At 37.9% G+C, this 20,183-nt stretch overlaps 1 protein-coding gene across 2 annotated transcripts in view; it reads left to right on the plus strand.

Annotated features, from left to right (window-relative positions):
* The window catches only part of sos2 (son of sevenless homolog 2 (Drosophila)), an 83,868-nt gene that overhangs the window by 40,956 nt on the left and 22,729 nt on the right, over window positions 1-20,183 (plus strand). For both annotated transcript variants that reach the window (XM_062041223.1, XM_062041224.1), the window contains exons 5-9: window positions 3,928-4,134; window positions 6,347-6,490; window positions 10,684-10,794; window positions 17,521-17,619; window positions 17,691-17,818. In XM_062041223.1, the coding sequence (XP_061897207.1) occupies window positions 3,928-4,134; window positions 6,347-6,490; window positions 10,684-10,794; window positions 17,521-17,619; window positions 17,691-17,818 (689 nt within the window). The remainder of the gene's footprint in view (window positions 1-3,927; window positions 4,135-6,346; window positions 6,491-10,683; window positions 10,795-17,520; window positions 17,620-17,690; window positions 17,819-20,183) is intronic.

The raw sequence follows: 20,183 nt of genomic DNA on the forward strand, positions 1-20,183 counted from the left end.
ATGAAGACACGTCTTTGAAGACAATCTGAACAGTCTTTTGCGATCCATTCATATCACTTGATGAATGAAAATATTCATATGCATGCTGAACGAATCGGGTGTTCAGGCTATGTGCAGTAAATCGAAAGCCACCATAGCCTGGACCCACACTAAACTAACCAGCAATGGAGCAAATCTTTCTTCTGGTTACATCTCTTTGGTCTACGTCCCATTCTACAAGTGACCATTCATTTAATTAGGACTGGGTCGGTGTTGGCGCTAGAAATGTTCAAAATGGGGTCACAGGGACCCCATCAAGTCATAAAAATGGGGTCCCACGGTCAAGTTTTGGGGTCCCACTTTTTTGTAAGCGTTTTGAAAACAAATGATAAATGTATGCATTATCCTGTTATATCTCACATTCTATATTGTGTTTTGGAAAAAGGTTGTCATAAACGTTACTTAATTCATAAATTTTTTTTTTTTAAAAAGCAAAAGAAAACAAATGTTTATGCATATGTAAATGTATTCAGTTACAAACATTCATTCGCTTTCTTCTTTCCTTCATGGATCTAAACTTTCCCGCTACATCTACTATATGATTTGCCTGAGAAGCTGGGCAGGACATTATTAAAAAAAAACAAAAAAAAAAACCTTTCCCGCTGCCGGTATTTTTAAAAATATTTTTATTTAATAAGTTGTAGGTGTATTTAATTCAGTATAAAAGTGTAAAAAGTGTTTTGCTTCGGTCATGAAATGATGATAATGGTGTGCCAGGGCATACATACATTTTTTATTTAACGCTTAAATCTCTAGAGTCTACATCAACTTCAGATCTATCCCTCAATCATTTTTTTTATGTTGTTTTTTTTGTTTGTTTTCTGCCCTTTTTGTCAAAGAAAGTTATGTTTTTTTTTATGGCAAACACACAAAATACGTAAAACTTTCCACAAAAAATATTTTTCAAAGCGGAATATTTGATGTGAAGTAATCGGAGCCTTGGATAGGTCAATAATTCATAATAACATTGATTTTCATTCAATATTATGTTTTGAGCAATGACAGTTTTAAAGAAAAAACAAACAGCTTTGTTTTATTAGTCAACATTGCAACTTTTTCTAAATTACATTTCACCTGTAAGCTTTTTTATTCCACTTTTGTTATGTTTTTGTTTATTTGAGTAGTATTTTTAGAATGTGCCGTGGGCCTTTAAAACATTAGCTGCGGGCCGCACTTTTGACACCGCTGCTGTAGATAATAAAAAATCGAATGTGATACGTCTATTGATAAAAAGCAGAGCCTGGCGACGCATGCGCGATTATCATAACGCACAGTCAGCATCTCCGCTACAGTAAACAATGACGGTGATGACGTCAATGTCAGCGACACTTGCTCGTTTGTCAGCCGCTTCTCCAAGAGACTCCTTTTGAACACTCCTCGCACGTTAACACTTCAAAAGGCACATGCCCAGGTTATCTTCTCCAAGTCACGACACTGACATTGTGTTTGTGACAGCGCGCTCGCCCCCGCTGTCAACGCGCAGGTGCGTCCTCGCTCTCCATGCCAGAGAGAGAGAGAGGGACGGCGTGATAAGAGCGCACCGTCACAATAAACAAAACACAACACCGGCGGAAAGCCATAATCGATAAAAATAAAAATAAACACGCAAACTGAAGTTTTGACCCGGAGAAGGCAGGGTTGGTAAAATAAAAACAACAAAAAAACTCTGCGTCCCAAGGAAATGTGCGGACTTCCGGAAATGCGCGTCCTTTCTGATTTCAATGCGTGAAAAGACACAAAAAGTGTGTTAATGCCAACACTGCTGGGTAGGGGTGTAACGGTACGTGTATTTGTATTGAACCGTTTCGGTACGGGGGTTCCGGTTTGGTTCGGAGGTGTACCGAACGAGTTTCCACATGGACATATTAAGTAGTAGGGGTGTGGGAAAAAATCGATTCCAATTCGAATCGCGATTCTCACGTTGTGCGATTCAGAATCGATTCTCATTTTTAAAAAATCAATTTTTTTTTTTTAAATTATTATTTATTAAATTTTTTTTTATTTTTTTTTTTAAATTAATAATTTCAACAAAACAATACACAGCAATACCATAACAATGCAATCCAATTCCAAAACCAAACCCGGCAACACTCAGAACTGCAATAAACAGAGCAATTGAGAGGAGACACAAACACGACACAGAACAAACCAAAAGTAGTGAAACAAAAATGAACATTATCAACAACAGTATCAATATTAGATACAATTTCAACATAGCAGTGATTTAAAATCCCTCATTGACATTATCATTAGACATTTAAAAAAAAAAAAAAGAAAAAAAGTGTCACAGTGGCTTACACTTGCATCGCATCTCATAAACTTGACAACACACTGTGTCCAATATTTTCACAATGATATAATAACTCATATTTTGGTTAATTTAAAATAATGTTTTTAATTTTTTTTTATTAATGTTTGTAATGATAATATCAATGAGGGATTTTTAATCACTGCTATGTTGAAATTGTTACTAATATTGATACTGTTGTTGATAATATTTTTTTCAGTTTGTGTGTCCTCAATTGCTCTCAATTGCTCTGTTTATTGCTATTCTGAATGTTGCTGGGTCGGGTTTGGTTTTGAAATTGTATTGCATTATTATGGTATTGTTGTGTATTGTTTTCATTTAAAAAAAAAAAAAATATTTTTTAAAAATAATTGTTTTTGAATCGAGAATCGTGTTAAATTGAAAAAAAAAATCGATTTTGAATCGAATCGTGGGACACCCAAAGATTCACAGCCCTGTTAAGTAGCGTAACACACGTTGTGTAAACAATGCACACCGAGGCACAACACACGGCATGCTAGCAGCTAACGGGCTAGGATAGACTGACCATACGTCCTCTTTTCACCGGACATGTCCTCTTTTGCGGAGCTGTCAGGGCGGAGTTTCTTAAATGCCTCAAATGTCCGGCATTTTGAGTTAGGGTTGCATGTATTTTCAATGTACCTTCAGGGTTAAGAAGGGGTTGAAAACAATACAAATTGTGCACGCAGCAGCATTGGTGAGGGAGGGGCAGAGACAGAGAGAGTTATGATAAACGCGCATGCGTCGCCAGGCTCTGCTTTTTATCCATAGATTTATCAGATTTAATTTTTTATTATCTATAGCAGGGGTGTCAAAAGTGTGCCCCGGAGGCCATTTGCGGCCCACAGCTAATGTTTTAAAGGCCCACGGCACATTCTAAATATACTATTAAAATAAACAAAAACATAACAAAAGTGAAATAAAAAAGCTTAAAGGTTAAATGTACACTACCGTTCAAAAGTTTGGGGTCACCCAAACAATTTTGTGGAATAGCCTTCATTTCTAAGAACAAGAATAGACTGTCAAGTTTCAGATGAAAGTTCTCTTTTTCTGGCTATTTTGAGTGTTTAATTGACCCCACAAATGTGATGCTCCAGAAACTCAATCTGCTCAAAACCGTGCTTTTGAACGGTAGTGTAATTTAGAAAAAGTTGCAATGTTGACTAATAAAACAAAGCTCTGTTTTTTTCTTTCAAACTGTCATCGTTTAAAACATAATATTGAATCAAAATCAATGTTATTATGAATTATTGACCTATCCAAGGTTCCGATTACTTCACATCAAATATTCCACTAAGAAAAATATTTTTGGAGGAAGATTGAGCAAATTTGGTAAATAAATAACCCAAAAATGTATATTTTGTTGTTTTCTTACTGTACCGAAAATGAACCGAACCGTGACCTCTAAACCGAGGTACGTACCGAACCGAAATTATTGTGTACCGTTACACCCCTACTGCTGGGTGATACTGGGAATTTTGGTATCGATCTTAATCCACGCTAAAACAAGGCTTTACTTTGTCGACGAGTCCAACCGTTCTAAAGATTTGACATCCTCTGTTCCTGCGTGGGCATCCCAGGTGCTGATGGACATGTTCGACCAGGAGGAGGACATCGGCCTGATGTCGCAGTGCGCCGACGAGCCCTCGTCCTCGGGCGAGCTGACGTACGACGACCTGGTGAAGCTGGAGATCGCAGAGGAACGCCAGTACCTGCGCGAGCTCGACCTCATCATCAAGGTGTTCCGCCACCACTTCCTGTCCAACTCCAAAATCTTCTCACCTCAGGTAAGAAAAAGCCAGTGCTATTGCGAACATGAAACAGTTTAGAGGCTTAGCCGCTCCTTTAAAACAGGGCTTAACTAACCGTCAACTTTTCATCTGAGCGCAATTACAAAGACATTTATACTAAATCCCGTGTAAGCGCACTGAAGGATTACACGTGTAATCTGCTGACTGCTAAGCAAAAGAACCCAAACAAGACCCCGCAGCCGTCTTTCACTGTTGGGAAGAGAAAATGGAAAGTTGGGCTCTCAGGCTGCGGCTTTGCTTATTTGGGTAATTTGTGGCAGTACTTGGAATGGAATGTGGAGCGTGTTATTATCTTGAGATGGGTAACAGCATTTGCAGGCCCATTTAACACCAATCATGTCGGCTGATGATCCTATTCACTCTGCTGATGATTATCTTGACAGTGAAAGCTCTATTTATGAATGATTCTTGAACAGGGTTCGGTTCGTAAATCGAAAAGTTCATATAGTGAAGCAAATTTCCCCATAAGAAACAATGTAATTATGAATAATGGGTTCAAACAATCATAAAAGTTAAAGTACCAATGATTGTCACACACACACACACACTAGGTGTGGCGAAATTATTCTCTGCATTTGACCCATCACCCTTGATCACCCCCTGGGAGGTGAGGGGAGCAGTGAGCAGCAGCAGTGGCCCGCGCCCGGGAATCACAAGGAGGTGTCAAATCAACTACCTCTTATTAACGAGCCAAAACGGCGACAAGCTGAACTGTCCTGAAGAAGTCCTTTTGGTGCCCCCACAAACAATCAGAAATCACACATTTCCTAAATTTTAGCAACCATATTGCTACAGTAATAAACATTTAAAAAAAAGTAAAATCCACTATACATTAACATTTGCAAATAAACAGCTGACTAGAGTAGGGATGTCCGATAATATCAAACTGCCGATATTATTGGCTGATAAATGCCTTAAAATGTAATATCGGAAATTATTGGTGTCGGTTTCAAAAAGTAAAATGTATGACTTTTTAAAACGCCGCTGTGAACACGGACGTAGGGAGAAGTAGAGAGCGCCAATAAACCTTAAAGGCACTGCCTTTGCGTGCCAGCCCAGTCACATAATATCTACGGCTTTTCACACACACAAGTGAATGCAAGGCATACTTGGTCAACAGCCATACAGGTCACACTGAGGGTGACCGTATAAACAACTTTAACACTGTTACAAATATGCGGCACACTGTGAACCCACACCAAACAAGAATGACAAACACATTTCAGGAGAACATCCGCACCGTAACACAACATAAACACAACAGAACAAATACCCAGAACCCCTTGCAGCACTAACTCTTCGGGGACGCTACAATATACACTACCGTTCAAAAGTTTGGGATCACCCAAACAATTTTGTGGAATAGCCTTCATTTCTAAGAACAAGAATAGACTGTCGAGTTTCAGATGAAAGTTCTCTTTTTCTGGCCATTTTGAGCGTTTAATTGACCCCACAAATGTGATGCTCCAGAAACTCAACCTGCTCAAAGGAAGGTCAGTTTTGTAGCTTCTGTAACGAGCTAAACTGTTTTCAGATGTGTGAACATGATTGCACAAGGGTTTTCTAATCATCAATTAGCCTTCTGAGCCAATGAGCAAACACATTGTACCATTAGAACACTGGAGTGATAGTTGCTGGAAATGGGCCTCTATACACCTATGTAGATATTGCACCAAAAACCAGACATTTGCAGCTAGAATAGTCATTTACCACATTAGCAATGTATAGAATGTATTTGTTTAAAGTTAAGACTAGTTTAAAGTTATCTTCATTGAAAAGTACAGTGCTTTTCCTTCAAAAATAAGGACATTTCAATGTGACCCCAAACTTTTGAACGGTAGTGTACACCCCCCACAACCACCCTCGATCTAATAATTCGTAAATTGAAAAGTTTGCAAAAGGAGGGGTTCATAAATCAAAGTTCTACTGTCCTATACTAGTATACTATACTACTACTATATATTAGGGATGTCAAAAATAACAAGTTAACTCATGTGATTAATCACAAAATGTTCACTTGTGATCGACACTGTCAACCTAACAATATGTTTATTATTGTGGTATTGGTTTGCACTGCACCGTATCGCTGTTTGTAATATCTTTGCCTACTGCATTTAGCTAAACAAGATAAACCAGAAAAGACCACACCGTTATGCAGCAGTTATATGAATGTTGTGTTGCTGCGCAGGATGTGGAGGTGATCTTCAGCAACATTCTGGACATTCACGAGCTGACGGTGAAGCTGCTCGGCTTGATCGAGGACGCCGTGGAGATGACGGCCGACGGCAGCCCGCACCCGCTAGTGGGCAGCTGCTTCGAAGACCTCGCCGAGGTGCGGAGCATCAATAATTCTTTTCACGTGATCTTATTGTGTCTGTTAGAGGGATCCACCGATATACGTTTTTTTCAGGGCCGATACGGAATAGTACCGATAACTGATATTTGGAGCTGATATTCATTTGCAGTAAAAGTTAGCTAAGCACAAATAGTATACGTCAGTAAACCGCTGGACAAGGCTTTAAGCTGTTTTTTGTTTTTTACATAATTTTTTTTGAAATGTCGGACATGTAGCTAGACTTGGGCCGATAACAAATTTTCCTTGACCTGCAGTTTATTGCAGATAAACAATATTATTGCCATTAATTTTTGGAGACCAAAAAAAACAGTTGTCATGATAATACATAATAATAATGCATGTATATTAGGGATGTCCGATAATATCGATATTTGATAATATCGGCCTGCCGATATTATCGGCCGATAAATGCGTTAAAATGTAATATCGAAAATTATCTGTATCGGTTTTTTTATTATCTGTATCGTTGTTTTTTTTTTATTTATTTATTTTTTTTTTTTATTAAATCAACATAAAAAACACAAGATACACTTACAATTAGTGCACCAACCCAAAAAACCTCCCTCCCCCCATTTCTTTCTGTTATCAATATTCTGGTTCCTACATTATATATCAATATATATCAATACAGTCTGCAAGGGATACAGTCCGTAAGCACACATGATTGTGCGTGCTGCTGGTCCACTAATAGTACTAACCTTTAACAGTTAATTTTACTCATTTTCATTAATTACTAGTTTCTATGTAACTGTTTTTATATTGTTTTACTTTCTTTTTTATTCAAGAAAATGTTTTTAATTTAGTTATCTTATTTATTTATTATTTTTTTAAAGTACTTTATCTTCACTATACATGGTTGTCCAAATTAGGCATAATAATGTGTTAATTCCACGACTGCATATATCGGTTGATATCGGTATCGGTTGATATCGGTATCGGTAATTAAAGAGTTGGACAATATCGGAATATTGGATATCGGCAAAAAGCCATTATCGGACATCCCTAATGTATATCCTTTCAAATGCATGTATTTCTCCTATTTTTTAAAATTGTAATTGAAATCTAAACTTTTAAATCTTCAAGTTAAAAAAACAAAAACTAAATAACAGTAAAATATACTTTGTCTGTTGGCAACATTTTGCACTTGAATACAAATCACAAGCAAAAGCATAAAAATATGTTTGGGAGGGGCTGAGGTGGCCTCAAATATACACAAGCAAAGCAATAAATCAAATGGCTAAATGATGTATTGACAAACAAAGTTGCACTTTAATATTGGACACATAGGCAGAGGTAGATTTGTACATTATTTAACTGACATCCAAGTTAGGACCTGTTTAACTAAAAGTGCAGAGTAACGATATAAACACTACAGTATAAGCAGATGCATTAACAAGTCATGTGCAAAAAAAACTTCAAGGGGACTTGCACTTTTTTGGAAATTTTGCCATATCGTTCACAATCATTATTAAAGACATGACGGCGGATGGATTTTTTTTAATGCGTTCTAAAAATGAAATAAACATAAATAAAAGTCTGTTTACAGAGGAGCCAATGGGAGCTCCACTGTTCCGCCCATAAAATCAGATAATAAAAACATTCACAAAGCGCCAACAATACTTAATTTACATTTCATGACTTGAATATTAACCAAGTATTGGCGATATTGTTATTATAAGCGCTAACGCAGACAAACTATTTATAGCGGAGACCTGATCACTTCTGTGTATCCCTATGTTTACATCATTGAGTGGTCTGCTGCTTCCTCGATTCCCTGCTCCCTGTAAGTTTATTGTAGATCATAATTCATGCCTCTCACCTAAAAAGTAGATGGCTGAGGATAACTTTTCCTAAGCAGGGAAAAAGGGTTGGTGCTTGAGCAGTGGTTATCACTATCTAGGTCACTAATATTGTTTTTGTTTACCAAATACTGGTATCATATGTGTATATACTGTATGGCCTATGTGTCAAAGTCTAGGCCCGTGGGCCAGATCCGGCCTGCAAATTAATGATCTATGGCCCAGAGGATGATATTTGATTAGTATTAGAACCGGCCCGCAGGCCACAGCCGCCTGCTGCTCTTTTGCACGCTCCAATACTCCATCAGTGTTGGTGCTAGAAATTTTCAAAATGGGGTTCCAGGGGTCCCACTTTTTTGTAACCGTTTTGGAAAAAAAAAGATAAATGTATGCATTATCCTGTTATATCTCACATTCTATAGATATATAGATAGATAGGTCTTTATTGTCATTGCACAAGTACAACAAAACTTTGTTTTCAGCACAAACCCGTTCAAGATTAGACAAACAAACAGTGTACAGGGTTACAGAACAGGAACGCTAATGGGTCGCCACAAGGCGCCCCGTAAAAGATGGGGAAAAAGGTAAAACGCTGGCGAAGGATGAGTAAAAAAATACAATCCAGACTGGGCTCCTAAGGGGGCCCAGTCTGGAGTGGGAAAAAACCTCCATAGCAAAGCACATATACATATTACAACGTACATCTCGAGATATCTAGCAACAGAGGGGAGGGGCGGAGTAATGGTGGTAGGCTGCAGCTCTCGGCGCTGACCATCCTTCCATCACCCCTATGGGATTTGCGTTGAGGGCGTTGGGTTGGGGGAGGGTGGGGTGTGTATGTGTGGCGTATATTTTTGTGAATGCATGTTGTTTGTGTGTAAGCCTACAGTGTGTCTCTGTTCCGCGGCCTTGATCAAAGTCAACAACAACAGGTGTGTATCCATGAGAGACAAGAAGGGAGTTTGTCGTGTCTTCGCCGCACTGTCCTTCGGGAGAGTCTCGAAGCCAGGGAAACAATCCAAGTTAGAATGTTTTGTATGCGAGTGAAAATAAAAATGAGCTTTTCACTCTAAATTGTCTATGACTGGTCCTCCAAAATCCTGCGAGGCAGACAGTCCGATGTTATCCAAATCACAAGAGTGTCCACAGTTCTTCCCGCATCTTCCAATCATTCGTGGCAGCTTTGGGGTACTTTGAAGACTGCCAGCAACTTCCAATTTTTGGAACAAACCAGAGCAACGCTTACTCCAATCAGCAGATGTCCTGTTGTCATAATTCCGAATAGGTAGATATCTTCACGTCCTCAACAGAAAAGGGTCGCCAGGCAAGCGGCACTCCTTCTTCTCCCAAGAGTCGGTCGCGTGTCCAGCAACAACCGCTCCGTCACGACAAGCAAGTTCCCCCAAACCCAAGATCCTGTCAATTTCGTTGAGGCCAGTTAAATAGTTCTAATGTTTAGATTTGGACAGCAGTGCAAAAAGAGGCAACAAGAAAGTTAAGACAAGACAAAGAAGCAAGCAGGAGAGATAAAGGGAGAGGGAAGGGGAGCGTCCACCCCTCGATGAGTGCCAGTGAGAAAGATATTGTGTTTTGGAAAAATGTTGTCATAAACATTACTTAATTCATTCAAAAAATAATACAAAAGAAAACCATTTTTTTATGCATATGTAAATGTATTCAGTTATAAACATTCATTCACTTTCTTCTTTCCTTCATGGATCTAAACTTTACCGCTGTCGGTATTTTTTTCTATATTTTTATTGTAATATTTTCAGAATGTGTTTGTTCTATTTTTGGCCAAAGTAAGTCCAAGAAAACAATCTGAAGTCATCTTTATTTTTTAGTTTAAATGCCATGATTTTAATAGTGCGGCCCACGTGTGCACAGATTTTGATCTGAGCTAAAATGACTTCGACACCATGCTGTATGGTATCTGCTGATGTAGTTCTGTTGTAGTTGTAAAAAAAAGTCATTTTGTATACGTCAAAATGCCAAATATCGGCACGGATAATCGGTCGATCTCTAGTCTGTTAATCAGGTACAATATCTTGACTAAACTGAGTACATCCCTCAAATTTCAGCGAGCATATCTTGGCAAAAGACAATAATATAACAAGTATGGATGTGCTTTAGAGTAGTATTCATGTATTTTCAACATAAAATGAGTTGGCACTCAGCCATTATTGTGTAAATAGCAGGCGGCACAAGTGCATAGTGTCATAGTACATGTTGGAGTTCATCATTGGCCCCAGACTATGACACTACCACCATCATGCTTGGTACTGTTCCCTTGTACTCACCTCTGAAAGAAACATCAGTGCTCCCGGGGGATGTCTTGTTCAACGCTAATTTGTGTTTGTGCTTTTGTAGGAGCAAGCGTTTGACCCCTATGAGACGCTGTCCCAGGACATCCTCAGCAGGGACTTCCATGAGCACTTCAACAACCTGATGGCCCGACCAACCGCGGGCCTCTACTTCCAGGTAATACATCCATCCATCCATTTTTTTAACGCTTGTCCCGTTCGGAATCGCGGGGGTTGCTCCAGCCTATCTCAGCTGCATTCGGACGGAAGGCAGGGTACACCCTGGACAAGTCGCCTCCTCATCGCAGGGCCAACACAGATAGACAACATTCACACTCACATTCACACACTAGGGCCAATTTAGTGTCGCCAATCAACCTATCCCCAGGTGCATGTCTTTGGAGGTGGGAGGAAGCCGGAGTACCCGGAGGGTTGTTTTGATTGATTGATTGAAACTATTATTAGTAGATTGCACAGTACAGTACATATTCCGTACAATTGACCACTAAATGGTAACACCCCAATAAGTTTTTCAACTTGAACATGCAAACTCCCCACAGAATGTTCCCGAGCCCGGGATTGAACTCAGGACCTTCGTATTGTGAACTATAGCTAATAGATGGATAGATAGTACTTTATTGATTCCTTCAGGAGAGTTCCCTCAGGAAAATTTAAATTCCAGCAGCAGTGTACAGAATTGAGATCGAATTTAAAAAGTAAATAATGGGGGTGTAAATGGAAACAAAATAGTAAAATATTACAATAAGAACAAAATTAAAAAGCAACAATGATAATAAAAATATAACAGTAAAATAAGAATATAACAAGAGAAACTAGGCAGTAGTGACCATTAGGGCTGCGAATCTTTGGGTGTCCCACGATTCGATTCAATATCGATTCTTTGGGTCACGATTTGATTATAAATCGATTTTTCCGATTCAACGCGATTCTCGATTCAAAAAACAATATTTTTCCGATTCAAAACAATTCTCTATTCATTGAATACATAGATTTCAGCAGGATCTACCCCAGTCTGCTGACATGCAAGCAGAGTAGTAGATTTTTGTAAAAAGCTTTTATAATTGTAAAGGACAATGTTTTATCAACTGATTGCAATAATGTAAATTTGTTCTAACTATTAAATGAACCAAAAATATGACTTATTTTATCTTTGTGAAAATATTGGACACAGTGTGTTGTCAAGCTTATGATATGCGATGCAAGTGTAAGCCACTGTGACACTATTGTTCTGTTCTTTTTAGTTTTTAAAAAAAATAAATGTCTAATGATAATGTCAATGAGGGATTTTTAATCACTGCTATGTTGAAATTGTAACTATTATTGATACTGTTGTTGATAATATTCATTTTTGTTTCACTACTTTTGTTTTGTTCCGTGTCGTGTTTGTGTCTCCTCTCAATTGCTCTGTTTATTGCAGTTCTGAGTGTTGCTGGGTCGGGTTTGGTTTTGGAATTGGATTGCATTGTTGTGGTGTTGCTTAGTATTATTTTGTTGGATTGATTAATTTAAAAAAATAAAATAAAATAAAAATAACAATTTATTTTTGAAAAATGAAAATCGATACTGAATCGTACAACGTGAGAATCCCGATTTGAATTTGAATCGATTTTTTCCCACACCCCTAGTGACCATGTTATGAAAAAGTATTGCACTGTTATTGTTTGGATCCCCTGTCATCCTAGCACCCCCCTCACCCCCAGAGAGGAGTTGTCTAATGGCGTGTGGGACAAAGGAGTTTTTTAGTCTATTAGTCCTAATATAGACACTTGCATCATGTGATGCTTTCATTATAAGACTTATACAAGGCTTTTATTTAATTTAACCAGATTAGTTTTTTGTATTTTTGGTCCAACATGGCTCTTTCAACATTTAGGTTTGCCGACCCCTGGCTTATACCGATATCCCTTATCAATATCGGAATCGATACACCTCTACTGACAAATACAATTGTGCAGACATTATTTCAATCTTCCTATATGTTAGAGCTCACTGTGTGTTTTTCCAGAACAAAGCACCTTATCAAAAACGACAATAAAAATAGTTTGTGCATGGAAGTACAAGTCAGGTCACTGGTGTGTTTCCATAGCATTGTGTATATTTGTTCCTGTCCCGCTTTGAAGCCCTGTGGAATTCCTCCCCTCGGCCCGCCGGCGTGTCACAACTTATCCTGCGCCCTGTGTACAGTTTATTCACCGCGGCTGCATTGTTTTATTTGGACATTCCTCACTCAGGAATAGCATTGAATTATGCTCGGCGGGTGGTGTGTTAGCCCATCGGCCTTTTTGTTACACGCCACATTTTTTTTAGAGCGGCCGACCGGAGACCAATGAGAAACAGCAGAGCTTGCACGCTCACATTTAACACACTTTATCATGAACATGACACACCCATGAACATATTTGCATATCTAATGAATACAGCCTTAACAAAAATAATAATGCTCACTTTTCATGATTCTGCCTTGTATACACATTACTTTGTAACGCGTTAGTCCCAACACTGGTGATATATGACATCTATTACGTTGTTGTATGCGATATATGACATCTACTGGTACTATTACGTTGTATGTGATATATGACATCTATTACGTTGTTGTATGTGATATATGACATCTATTACGTTGTATGTGATATATGACATCTACTGGTACTATTACGTTGTATGTGATATATGACATCTATTACGTTGTTGTATGTGATATATGACATCTACTGGTACTATTACGTTGTATGTGATATATGACATCTATTACGTTGTTGTATGTGATATATGACATCTACTGGTACTATTACGTTGTTGTATGTGATATATGACATCTATTACGTTGTTGTATGTGATATATGACATCTATTACGTTGTTGTATGTGATATATGACATCTGTTACGTTGTTGTATGTGATATATGACATCTATTACGTTGTTGTATGTGATATATGACATCTGTTACGTTGTTGTATGTGATATATGACATCTACTGGTACTATTACGTTGTATGTGATACATGACATCTATTACGTTGTTGTATGCGATATATGACATCTGTTGCATTGTTGTATGTGATATATGACATCTATTACGTTGTTGTATGTGATATAGGACATATTACGTTGTTGTATGTGATATATGACGTCTATTACGTTGTTGTATGTGATATATGACATCTATTACGTTGTTGTATATGATATATGACATATATTATGTTGTTGTATGTGATATATGACATCTATTACGTTGTTGTATATGATATATGACATATTATGTTGTTGTATTTGATATATGACATCTGTTACGTTGTTGTATGTGATATATGACATCTACTGGCACTATTACGTTGTATGTGATAAATGACATCTATTACGTTGTTGTATGCGATATATGACATCTGTTGCGTTGTTGTATGTGATATATGACATCTATTACGTTGTTGTATGCGATATATGACATCTATTACATTTTTGTATATGATATATGACATATATTACATTGTTGTATGTGATATATGACATATATTACGTTGTTGTATATGATATATGACATATATTACATTGTTGTATGTGATATATGACATATATTACGTTGTTGTATGTGATATATGACATATATTACATTGTTGTATGTGATATATGACATATATTACATTGTTGTATGTGATATATGACATATATTACATTGTTGTATGTGATATATGACCTCTATTATATTGTTTTATGTGATATATGACCTCTATTACATTTTTGTATATGCTATATGACATATATTACATTGTTGTATGTGATATATGACATCTATTACGTTGTTGTATGTGATATATGACATCTACTGGTACTATTACGTTGTTGTATGCAATATATGACATCTATTACATTGTTGTATGTGATATATGACCTCTATTACATTTTTGTATATGATATGACATCTATTATGTTGTTGTATGTGATATATGACATCTATTACGTTGTTGCATGTGATATATGACATCTACTGGTACTATTACGTTTAAGTTGTATGTGATATATGACATCTACTAATACATTGTTGTATGTGATATATGACATTTATTACTTTGTATGTGATATATGACACCTATTAACATTGTTGCAGGCGATATATGATACAGCTGTTTTGAAGGTTAGCATCAGAAGAGTGATATCACACAGTGTGATACAAATGTGTTGCAGTCAGTCAGCCAGCAGTGTCATTAGCAAGCCTGTCTTCACTGCACGTGCTCGGTGTGGCGGCCAGCCTGCTGCTCCGCTTCTCCGCTCCTCACTGGCGACTGGCTTCATGGCTAAATTACATCGCCTTTTAAAAATAGGCTGGGCAGCCACATCGCTGGGGGGCTTATTTCTTCCCCGTCGGGGTGGCAGCCTCCGGCTATAATAAGATGGCAGTTATATGCGGCTGGACAGTGTGATGTGCGTTCAAAGCGGGGACAGTTTAAATGGGAACATGTTGTCCTCAACTGTCTTCTTCTTCGTCTCGTCGCTGGAGACGCGTGTGGACGCACACACACAAACATTAGTGTGATAGGTTATATAATGTGGGTAATAGTAGTAGATGCAAATTATGACTATGCGAATAGAAAATTGTGTGAAACACGGAAAGCGGAGGCATATGTAACATCAATGGTAGCATATCCGTGTGAAGTAGAAGAACGAGAGAGCTAGTGAAGACCACGGAGAGTTCAAAATACCCTATTTTTCGGACTATAAAGTGCACTTAAAAATACATTCATTTTCTCAAAACTCGACAGTGCGCCTTATAGCCCGGTGCGCCTAACGTACGGGATAATTTTGGTTGTGCTTACCGACCTCGAAGCTATTTTATTTGGTACATGGTGAAATAGTAAGTGTGACCAGTAGATGGCAGTCACACATAAGAGATACATGTAGACTGCAATATGACTCAAGTAGAGATGTCCGATAATGGCTTTTTTTGCCGATATTCCGATATTGTCCAACTCTTAATTACCGATTCCGATATCAACCGTATTTAAAAAATAAAAAAAATTGGTCACAAAAAAATACAATCAGGTGTGCTTACAGACTGTATCCCTTGCAGACTGTATTGATATTAGGGCTGCAACTAACGATTAATTTGATAATCGATTAATCTGTCGATTATTACTTCGATTAATCGATTAATAATCGGATAAAATAGACAAACTACATTTCTATCCTTTCCAGTAATTTATTGAAAAAAACAGCATACTGGCACCATACTTATTTTGATTATTGTTTCTCAGCTGTTTGTACATGTTGCAGTTTATAAATAAAGGTTTATTTAAAAAAATTAAAAAAAAGCCTCTGCGCATGCGCATAGCATAGATCCAACGAATCGATGACTAAATTAATCGGCAACTATTTTTATAACCGATTTTAATCGATTTAATCGATTAGTTGTTGCAGCCCTAATTGATATATATTGATATATAATGTAGGAACCAGAATATTAATAACAGAAAGAAACAACCCTTTTGTGCTGCGAATGAGTGTGAATGAGTGTAAATGGGGGAGGGAAATTTTTTGGGTTGGTGCACTAATTGTAATTGTATCTTGTTTTTTTATGTTGATTTAATAAAAAATAAAAAATAAAGTTTTTTTATTTTATTATTATTATTTTTTTATAAATACATTTCTTGTGCGGCCCGGTACCAATCGATCCACGGACAGGTACCGGCCCGCAGCCCAGTGGTTGGGGACCACTGATGTAGACCACAAGGAAGTGTTTTACATTTAGAAGAATAGTACCGTATTTTTCGGAGTATAAGTCGCTCCGGAGTATAAGTCGTACCGGCCGCAAATGCATAATAAAGAAGGAAAAAAACATATATAAGTCGCACTGGAGTATAAGTCGCATTTTTGGGGGAAATTTATTTGATAAAACCCAACACCAAGAATAGACATTTGAAAGGCAATTTAAAATAAATAAAGAATAGTGAACAACAGGCTGAATAAGTGTACGTTATATGAGGCATAAATAACCAACTGAGAACGTGCCTGGTATGTTAACGTAACATATTATGGTAAGAGTCATTCAAATAACTATAACATATAGAACATGCTATACGTTTAGCAAACAATCTGTCACTCCTAATCGCTAAATCCCATGAAATCTTATACGTCTAGTCTCTTACGTGAATGAGCTAAATGATATTATTTGATATTTTACGGTAATGTGTTAATCATTTCACACATTAATGCGCTCCTGAGTATAAGTCGGCCAAACTATGAAAAAACTGTGATTTATAGTCCGAAAAATACGGTAATACGCCCTATAATCTGGTGCGCTGTTTGCATGAAAATAAACCGGAATAGACCCGCTCATCGGCAGTGCGCCTTATAATCTGGTGCGCCCTATGTTCCGGAAAAAACTGTAAATATTAGTGTACAGTATTAGGACGGTGACTAAAGTTATATTTACTTTTACCCGCCACAACAGTGAATTTGAAACAAAATAATTTCAATATGACAACAAGGCTGTGCTGCTGCAGAGCACTGTGGACTCTTCTTTATGAGCTATTGATCCCAAGGATGTCCCATCAGGGGAAGAGTAGATTTTAAATGGATGCCATGACGGACACTTCTCCGGTTACTTTGCTGCCTCGCTCCCTTCCTCCATCCCTACGTCTTGTCAGGTCAGCTGTTGGAAACGCAAAGATGTGCATCAGAGCTGCTTTTTGCTTGATTTAGTCGCCCGCATGCATCTGGTGAATAAAGCACATCAAGTGAGACAAGTCCAAACACATGTAGCCATCCAAGCTTTTTGGATGTTGTAAATATCTCACAGCGTTATATCGAGATGAGATTAGACATGTTTGTGAAGACGTGCAAGTGTTTTGTTTCCCTGTTAATCAGCACACGTTTTTGTGTCTTTGCAGTCCGTAGCAGAAGGCTTCAAAGAGGCCGTCCAGTACGTCCTTCCGCAGCTTATGATGGTGCCCGTGTACCACTGCATGCACTACTTTGAGCTCCTGCAGGTAGGAGATGTTTCTCTCCAATGGAAACAGCGGGCGGAACTCCTCTCTCTCACACCTCCACCGCTTTGCAGCAACTCCAGGAGCGCAGTGAGGACCAGGACGACAGGGAATGTCTCAAACAGGCCATCACGGCGCTGCTCAACCTCCAGTGCAGCGTGGAGCGCATCTATGCCAAACAGCAGCCTCGGCGAAAACCCGGGTACGTCCCGTTTAATGCTTGATGTCAGAACTAAAAATACATGCTGTTTGCAAGATTATGGCGACAATGCAAAATATTGTAGAGGGTTGGTGTTTGGGCCAAGAAAGCCATATTAGGATCTGGTAGGGGTGTAACGGTACACAAAAATTTCGGTTCGGTACGTACCTCGGTTTAGAGGTCACGGTTCGGTTCATTTTCGGTACAGTAAGAAAACAACAAAATATAAATTTTTTGAGTATTTATTTACCAAATTTGTAAACAATGGCTTTATCCTTTTAACATTGGGAACACTATAATAATTCTGCCCATGTTAATCAACATTAAACTGCCTCAAGTTGTTGCTCAGATTAAATAAAATGACAAAATTTTCTTCTACATATAAAAAGTTTCAAGTCAACTCATCATGCTTCATTTATTATAGCATTTGAGAAGCCTGTAGTTGATTTTTATTATGTAAATGTTATATTTTTAACAACATGTAATAGCAGGGACCCTGCCATTCAAAACTAGGCTGCTGCATTACTAATGATTAATATAACGATAGCTGAAAAAATGGTACAATAACAATAGTTGAGACTATTCTTTCCTGAACACCATGGAGTTCATGTAGGCTTAATGATGCAGTTACATTATTATATCAACTATCAGAGACAGAAACTCTTCATTTAACATAATGTCCTTTTTTGCTGCTTCAACACAGCTCAATCAACACTGAAAAAGGTAAAGTGAAATAACAGACAGACAGGGCTTTGCTGTCCGTAACACACACACACACCGCAAAATGAGCTAACGTTACGCTAAAAGCGTATTAGCCTTCACCTCAAGCCAGGACTGCGAGCGAGCTGAGCTGCCTTTTATATTTCTAGAAGGTCAACGGGCTCATAGTGATGTTACTAGTAGTTGACTGGGAGGTGTTTATTATAATTTGGGGAGAGTCCGCTGCCTGATGCTTACCTGCTAAACTCTAAGCACTGACTACATGCGCTCTGAATATGCACTGCTGATTGGCTGTTACCGCTCTGTTTGTAACCAATCAGATGGTTGTGTGGGTGGGACAATGCTGTTGTGTAGAGTCCTGACAGAAACAGAGGCAGAAGGAAGCGGAGGCAGCTACTTAATATGTTCGTATGGAAACTCGTTCAGTACACCTCCGAATCGAACCGAACCCCCCGTACCGAAACGGTTCAATACAAATCAGTGTTTCCCATAAACTGCCAAGATACCTGTGGCGGTGGGGGCGTGGCTATGGGCGTGGTCACAATGACATCATCGAGTAATTTGCATAATTTACTACAATGATAGGATTTTCTCTAAAAAGGCTCAAAAAATGAATACTTACTAATTAATAATAACAGTTTTGTTTTAGACGTCCATCCATCCATCCATTTTACAATATAATTACAACACTTTATGTACATATTTATATACAGATTTGAACAATAAGTTATTCACTGAAATATATTTATTAATTGTGGTTCTTACAAAAAATATATCTTAGAAAATATAGAAGCTAAAATGTCTCTTAAAGCTCTGCCCCTTTAATTAGTGCATACTAAATAATTTAACTTTAGCCTACTACTACAACCATATTATTTACCAGCAACATAAAGTGAAACAGAGGCAGAGGTGTCCTGCCACAGTCAGTAACAAATAAACAGAAAACAGTAGTGGTAAAATACAAATAAGGCAACAAGAGAAGTATCCTACACTTCTCTTTTGTAAAGTAAATCTGAACAGCCTATATGGGCATCTACATCAACTATATGATTTGCCTGAGAAGCTGGACAGGACAAAAAAATAAATAGAAAATAAAAAAAAAAGCCGAAAAATCTATTTGTGGCGGACGTAATTCTTTCGTGGCGGGCCGCCACAAATAAATGAATGTCTGGGAAACAGTGCAAATACACGTACCGTTACACCCCTAGGATCTGGATAAAGGTGCGAATACAGGAATTTATTTTTGACATCAATAGAAGTTTCCACACTCCTCAGATAATTAATAGTACAGCTCATCTGGTCCATCATCCCTACTAACAAACACTATTTTTGTTAATGGAATGATCTTTATAGTCATTGCACAAGTACAACAACATTTTAACAGTGAGGCCTTGGCTGATTTCTCCACATTCTATGTAAATATGGAAATTATTACATTGAAAGATAACACACATAATAATGGACTTCTACACCGTACTGTAGTTATACTCGAGTCATTGTCTTTGCGCTAGTCCTAGTTTAGAGATGTTAATTGTTGGTCTTAATTTCCTGCAAGAAGCATTAAGTGCATGTGTTTGTTGAAAGTATTCAAGGAACTTTATTGTCATATCAGTACACATAAGACAATGAGATGGCATGACAATTAGCA

Source organism: Entelurus aequoreus, linkage group LG03 (assembly GCF_033978785.1).
Source record: "Entelurus aequoreus isolate RoL-2023_Sb linkage group LG03, RoL_Eaeq_v1.1, whole genome shotgun sequence".
NCBI classification, from domain to species: Eukaryota; Metazoa; Chordata; class Actinopteri; order Syngnathiformes; family Syngnathidae; genus Entelurus; species Entelurus aequoreus.